Source organism: Xenopus tropicalis, chromosome 9 (genome assembly GCF_000004195.4).
Source record: "Xenopus tropicalis strain Nigerian chromosome 9, UCB_Xtro_10.0, whole genome shotgun sequence".
Taxonomy (NCBI): Eukaryota; Metazoa; Chordata; class Amphibia; order Anura; family Pipidae; genus Xenopus; species Xenopus tropicalis.
Genome location: NC_030685.2, coordinates 40399522 through 40406466, shown reverse-complemented (window position 1 = coordinate 40406466; position 6945 = coordinate 40399522). Strand labels below are relative to the sequence as shown.

The 6945-nt window shown below is 38.3% G+C and overlaps 1 protein-coding gene across 1 annotated transcript; it reads left to right on the top strand.

Moving 5' to 3' along the window:
* The first annotated feature begins 2041 nt into the window (after positions 1-2041).
* On the top strand, positions 2042-3942 carry hba4 (alpha-T4 globin, Putative ortholog of hemoglobin alpha chain). The gene is made up of 3 exons (NM_001142084.1): positions 2042-2222; positions 3101-3305; positions 3729-3942. Exons 1-3 carry the CDS (start codon positions 2128-2130, stop codon positions 3855-3857), a joined length of 429 nt encoding a protein of 142 aa, NP_001135556.1. The 5' UTR covers positions 2042-2127; the 3' UTR covers positions 3858-3942.
* Positions 3943-6945: the final 3003 nt, after the last annotated feature.

Below are 6945 nucleotides of genomic sequence, written 5' to 3'. Positions count from 1 at the left end.
TCCGTCAAAATTGTAGCACTGATGATGAATTTGTATCTAAATCTATCGGGTTGAGAGATCATTTTATGGCCCGTGGTTATTCCCTTGATCATTTGAAGTCTGCCTTCCAGAGAGCTTTTAAGCAGAACAGGATTGATTTATTGAAAGATGTTTCTAAAAATAAAAAGGAAGGCATTGAGATAAAGAAAAATAGGAATCAAGTTGTTAAGCCTGTTTTTGTCACTTCGTATAGTAGGCAGTACCATGAGGTTAATCGGATAATAAATCATTACCTCCCAGTCTTATATGGTGATAGTGATTTACGGACAGTATTGCAATGTGGGTGTAAATATGTTGCCCGCAGGGCTAAAACTTTGGGCAACATGTTATCACCAAGTGCAATTCCTGAGGTTAAAAAGGGAACATGGTTGGATACATTGGGCACCTACCGTTGTGGTGCAGCACGATGTGTAACTTGTGAATGTATACAGGTATCTCAGAGCGTGTTTAGCAGTAGAACAGGAAGGACTTCCAGGGTTAGGCAATTTATAAACTGTAATTCGCGTTTTGTGGTTTACGTATTAACATGTCTTAAGTGTAAAGTGCAGTATGTGGGCTGTACCACAAGGAAATTAAAATGCAGAATTGCGAGAGCATATCAATCAGATTGTCTCTGAGAGTACAAGTACAGTGGTATCAAGGCATTTTAAGGAATGCAGTGGTGGAGATATGGCATTTTTAAAAATACACGGCGTTGAGAGATTATTTCCCTCTGACAGGGGCGGTGACATAACATCCAGACTTCTTCATAGGGAAGCATATTGGATATTTAATTTAGGTACACGGCAGCCAAAGGGTTTGAATTTAAAATTTGATGTAATGTGCTGTGTCTGACCAATAGGTGGTGCTGTTAGGCTCAGTTTGGCTACATTCCCTTTTTTCAAGTTTTAATGGGTTCAAGTTTTAATGGATAATGTCAGTTATATAAATTTTGCAACATTGTATTTATTTATTATATTTGTATACATTTTGTCTAAAAAGTAGCAATAGATGCATTCCAGTATAAAACTGTTGTATCTCACTTATATTTCTAAAACCAATGTTTTTAGGAGATCATGAAAACATCTATAAAGGGTTAATAATTAGCATATGCATTAATTGGAATTTTGATGTCATTTCCCCTTTTCTATTTTAAATAGCTGTTTGTGTTCATTTGAAATTTGTGCCTATGACTACGTATCTTTTGTATACAAAACGCGTCAGGACCTTTTTGTTTTAAGATCTCTACAATAAAGACAAGTTTTAGTGGACCAAAGAGTGCGTGCCATTTCTCTTCAAACTGATATTCTAAATAAGTTCATGTGTTTAACACTAAAAGAATGGAATTATATAACTCTCAATGATAATATATGCTATATTAATTACTTAAATTTTAGTTAAAAATATATATATTATGTATTTACTTCTACTGTAACTGCAACGTCAGATTTGCTTGTACAATGTCAACTGCAGTGCAGTTCTGAGAGCACTGCCCATCAACAGGGTGACCATGCTTTGTGGCTTGTCCTAAAGAAAGCAGAGGTATGTACGCCTTGCCTAACAGGTACCACACAGCACTGTTGTATTTCACCTTGCTACTTAGTAGTAATATTGGGTAAAATTAAGTGGATACATTTAATATGCATGTTACATTACAAGTTATCAATGAATTTAGAATGAATTAGCCATAAATCTGACCTTTATATATGTTTAGTTTGGACACAAAGTTTATAATGTAGGAAATGTTGAAGACAATAATGTATACTAACTATAAGAGAGACCTTCTGGAAACAGAACATGTACATTACAAACAAAGCTTTGGCACTATGATGAGTCATTGCTTGCATGGACCAGTATATGATAAGACTATTCAGCCCCATTATCATTCACGTCACTCTCTACATACGTGACTTACTGTATGTGGAGATAAATAACATCAGACAATATAGATTCCTGATCATCATTTCTTAGTTTTAAAGATAAGAGTTTGGGTGTAACAAATATGAGAGCCAATAGAAAATGAATTTGTGGCTTTAAAAGCAAGGTAAAAGTGAGCCATTTTAGGTACTGTCTAGTTCAGCTGCAGAATACCTAAGCCATTCATCAAAAATGACTTTCTCTAGTGCTGAGAAGGCTGCTATTGCCTCCCTCTGGGGTAAAGTGTCTGGCCATGCTGATGAGATTGGAGGAGAGGCTTTGGAAAGGTAATTTACTACATGATTAGTATTATTTTATGACTGTTTAGAAAAATATGTTTATTTTATATTAAAAATACATTGTGTATATATATATATATATATATATATATATATATATATATATATATATATATATATATATATATATATGTGTGTGTGTGTGTGTGTCTGTGTGTAAACATTCTAAAACCACAATTTCTTAATATAATATAAATATTAATAACTAGTTACATTTGTAATATAGTAATTATTATAGTATAAATAATAATTAAATAGTTTCATCTGTAATAGTAATATCTTTGTTGTCACCTATCTCTGTCAGCATTACCACTAACAGTGGTAAAGTAATCACTATTTTTGCCTGCTATAGCTAATTTATGATACTTTGTTTATAAAAGCTTTAAGTAATATAACAAAAAAAAAACAATATTTGGAAATCACTGACTTTCATAGCAGTAAGTATGATAGCATTTACAAATAACTTTAAAACAACTGAAAATGTTTAATTTATGTATTGTGGAAAGTTGCTTAACTTTAGTTCAGTGCATCTATGGTAAATGCCATTTCAGTAAAGACTGCCTAAAATTGTGTAAGAATTTTTTTTTTTTGCAAAACACTGTACTTTTTATTTACCCAGCCATCCAGCAGCACTGTGCATTATACATTTAAGGACTAACTTATGAACTTAGGTGCTGACTCACACAACTGCAGTTGCCAATAGCAACCAATCAACCAAAAAACTATAGTAGACTGTTCAAATCTAATTGCTGATTAGTTGCTATTGGCACATTACTACACTTGTATGACATTTGTTGTAGTTCAGCACATATGCTCATCCCTTATGCTTCTAAAATATCTGTTTATAAATGGTTTGTTTCTTGCAGGTTGTTTTTGAGCTTCCCTCAGACCAAAACCTACTTCAGCCATTTTGATCTGAGCCATGGCTCTAAGGATCTTAGTGCTCATGGAGGAAAAGTTCTGCGAGCCATTGGAAATGCTGCCAGTCACTTGGATGACATTTCTGGCGCTCTGTCTGCCCTCAGTGACCTGCATGCCTACAAACTGAGAGTTGATCCTGGAAACTTCAAAGTAAGTAGCTGGGTAGCTAATTTCCAATGTATTAGCTCAGTGGAAAGTAGAAATTTAGTGTCTGCTAGTTGTAAGCACTTGTCATTTTCTGTGCAATACTGGGCTAATTCTCTTAAAGAATTGGCAAAATGTATATCAGTGTACAACTCTCTCCACTCCACTGCCACTCTCTTTATAATGCCAGCTTTAACCTTCTAATAAACTTAGAGGGAAAACTATCATTTATTTTATTATTCTGAGTCATCTTGTTGAAACTACAGGGCCAACGCCTGCAGTTTATTTCCTATGATTACAAAATGCCCTGGAATAGATAACATATTTAGACACAATGTGTTATTAAAGTTAGTTATGCTACCTGACTAGAGACATGGAACATTGTAGAATTGATCTCTAATGTAACTATCTGTATCTGCTCTCTTGTAGCTGCTGTCTCATTCCATCCAGGTGACTCTGGCTATCCACTTCCCTGCTGAATTCAACGCTGATGCACAAGCTGCCTGGGACAAGTTCCTCTCTGTTGTCTCCTCTGTTCTGGTTTCCAAATACAGATAAACGAACAAAGACAAACGATGAAAAAACAATGACCCTTTCACCAGTGTCAACTGATTCATCAATAAAGTTTTAATCTTATTTTTAATTGTTTTGTTTTACACTTATTTAAGGAAAGTTTCTTCATGGGGTTATTGGTTAAAACAACAGAATAAACTAGAAAGGGAAGTTTGAGAACAAACTTCATGTTGGGTTGAAAAATGTGAAGTCACTGAATGAAATCTGATCTGTTGTTGGCTCTGCCCACTTTTTCTAACCTTGGACCACAGTTATATAGTAAAAACCACTGTGAAAAGTTTGGGGACCCTGGTTTTAATAGTGTCTGAATGGCAGCAATTTTAATTTCCCCACTGAAAGTCAACGAGTGACATCTGATTGGCGGTTGGCGGCTCTGCCTCTTTTTTCTAACCTGGAACTGCAGTTACCCAGTGACTAACTCTGCAAAGTTTAGGGACCCAAGGATTAATAGTTAAAAAATGGCAGCAGTTTAAATTGAAACCAATAAAAGTCAATAGGTAAATTGTGATTGGTGGTTGGTGAGTGTGCCCACTTTTTCTAACCTTGAGTCGAAGTCACCCAGTGACACAGTGGGCACCCTGGCATAAATAGTGTGAAAATGACAGCATTTTAAATTTAAACCAATAAAATTCAATGGATGAAATCTGATTGGCTGTTAGTGGCCCAACCCACTTTTCCTATTTTTTAACTGCAGTCCCCCAGTGACCAACATTGCAAAGTTTGGGGACTCAGGCTTAAAATTGTGGGACTGACAGCATTTTACACTTCACCGTTGAAAGTAAATAGGTGAAATGTTATTGGCTGTTGATGGCTCAGCCTACTTTTTTCTAACTTTGAATGGCAAATACCCAGTGACTAACTCTGGAAACTTTAACAGCTCTGAAATTAATATTTAAATAATGGCATCAGTTTAAATATAAACCAATGAAATTTATTGGGTGGAAATGGATTGGCTGTTGGTGGCTCCGCCGACTTATAACCCTGAGTATGTAGTCAGCCAGTGACTGACTGTGCAAAGTTTGGGAACCCTGACATAAATAGTGTGAGAAAAGCAGCATTGGGTTATCTCTGTGCTCTGACTCCCCCTCTCACTCTAATGGAAACTCCCTGGATCTTATATTCACAAAATGTTGTTCTACCTCCAACTTCACTAACTCCCCTATCCGCCTCTCTGATCACAATCTGCTCCCATTTCAACTCTCACTAACTCCCTCTACACCCTCTGCTGTCCCCAAAACATGCGCATACGGAGACCTGCAATCCCTAAACACGTCACACCTGTCTTCTTCCTTTGACTCTCTTCAATTCTAACATCCTAACTGTCTCTTGTCCTAATCAGGCTACCACTGTCTACTACAGCAGGGGTCCCCAACCACCGGTCCGGGGACCGGTGCCAGGCCGTGGGCTGTGCTGAACCTGGCCACCTCTGGCCCCAATTACTTGTGATCCCAACTCCCTAATGCGTTACACAGCCATGACAATAGCTATGCGAAGCCCAGGAAGATTTCTACTGATTACGACAAGGACCAATAGTAATATTAATAGTAAAGTGCATAATATAAAATTTAACTAGCACTAGTTGTCCTTAGAAAAAATGTCTTGCAAAAAAGGTTGAGAACCACTGTACTACAGCACACTCGCCACTGCCCTCACTGAGCTTGCTCCTGCCAAGACAAAACGCGTGAGGCCCAAACCGCTCCAACCCTGGCACACTGCTCATACCAAATCCCTCCAAAAACAGTCACGTACACTTGCGCGCCGCTGGCGCAAATCAAGGTCAGAGTCAGATTTCTGCAGCTACAAATCTGCTCTGCTCTCCTATAATACCATCCTCTGCCAAGCTAAACAAACCTACTTCACTGCACTCATTAACTCCCTCTCTAAAAAACCTGCACAACTCTTCTCTACCTTTAACTCTCTGCTGTCCCCTCCTCCGCCCCCTCCGTGTGCTTCGGTCACTGCTCAAGCTATTGCAGAGCACTTTAAAAATAAAACTGACACCATCCGAAGTGACATTGCACAACTTAATCCCCATAACCATTTACCTCCCTCCCTACATGCTACCCAGTCTCTTCATGGCTCCTTCTCCCCAGTGACTGAAGAGGAAGTCTCAAAACTGTTGTCTTCCTCTCACCTTACTACCTGCCCACTTGATCCCATTCCTACCAAACTTCTACGTAATGCCAACCCCTGTCAAAGCCTTAACTCATCTATTTAATCTCTCGCTCTCTACTGGAATCTTTCCCTCACAACTGAAACGTGCAATTGTAACCCCTATTCTGAAAAACTGCTCTAACCCGACTAACAAATGACCTCCTATCGGCTAAAGCCAAAAAACACTACTCGCTACTAATACTTCTTGATCTCTCTGCTGCTTTTGACACTGTGGATCACCCTCTTCTCCTCCAGACTCTTCGCTCTCTTGGCCTTATCCTGGTTTTCATCTTATCTCTCAGATCGTTCCTTCAGTGTCTCTTACAATGGGGAATCATCTTCTCCCCTGCCTCTTTCTGTCGGGGTTCCTCAAGGCTCTGTCCTGGGCCCCTTACTATTTTCTCTCTATACCTCCTCACTTGGCAAACTAATCAATTCTTTTGGCTTTCAGTACCACCTCTATGCTGACGATACTCAGATCTATCTTTTCTCTCCTGATCTCAACCCAGAGCTTCTAACTCGCGTCTACTGCCTGCCTGTCTGCTATCTCCACTTGGATGTCCCAACGTTACCTTAAATTAAACCTCTCTAAGACTAAATTGGTTCTCTTTCCCCCATCCAACTCCCACATTGTTCCTGAGGTATCTATAAAGGTTAACAATTCCACCATCACCCCATCTTCCCACTCCCGGTGCCTTGGGGTTATCCTTGATTCTGCCCTGTCCTTCACTCCTCATATCCAGTCACTTATCAAATTATGTCACTTTCACCTAAGAAATATTTCCAAAATACGATCATTTATCACCCAAGATGCTGCCAAAATTCTTATTCACTCTCTTGCCTTGTCACTATTACATTTCCTATTACACTAGAAATATTTCAAGTTCAAGACCTAATTTTATTTAAAAAAGTCTCAGAC

Excerpts from the sequence above, each read along its gene's own strand:
- hba4 (NM_001142084.1), top strand. The coding sequence starts at position 2,128 with ATGACTTTCTCTAGTGCTGAGAAGGCTGCTATTGCCTCCCTCTGGGGT. Across the intron at positions 2,223-3,100 it reads GGAGGAGAGGCTTTGGAAAG|GTTGTTTTTGAGCTTCCCTC; the intron begins GTAATTTACTAC and ends TGTTTCTTGCAG. Across the intron at positions 3,306-3,728 it reads TTGATCCTGGAAACTTCAAA|CTGCTGTCTCATTCCATCCA; the intron begins GTAAGTAGCTGG and ends GCTCTCTTGTAG.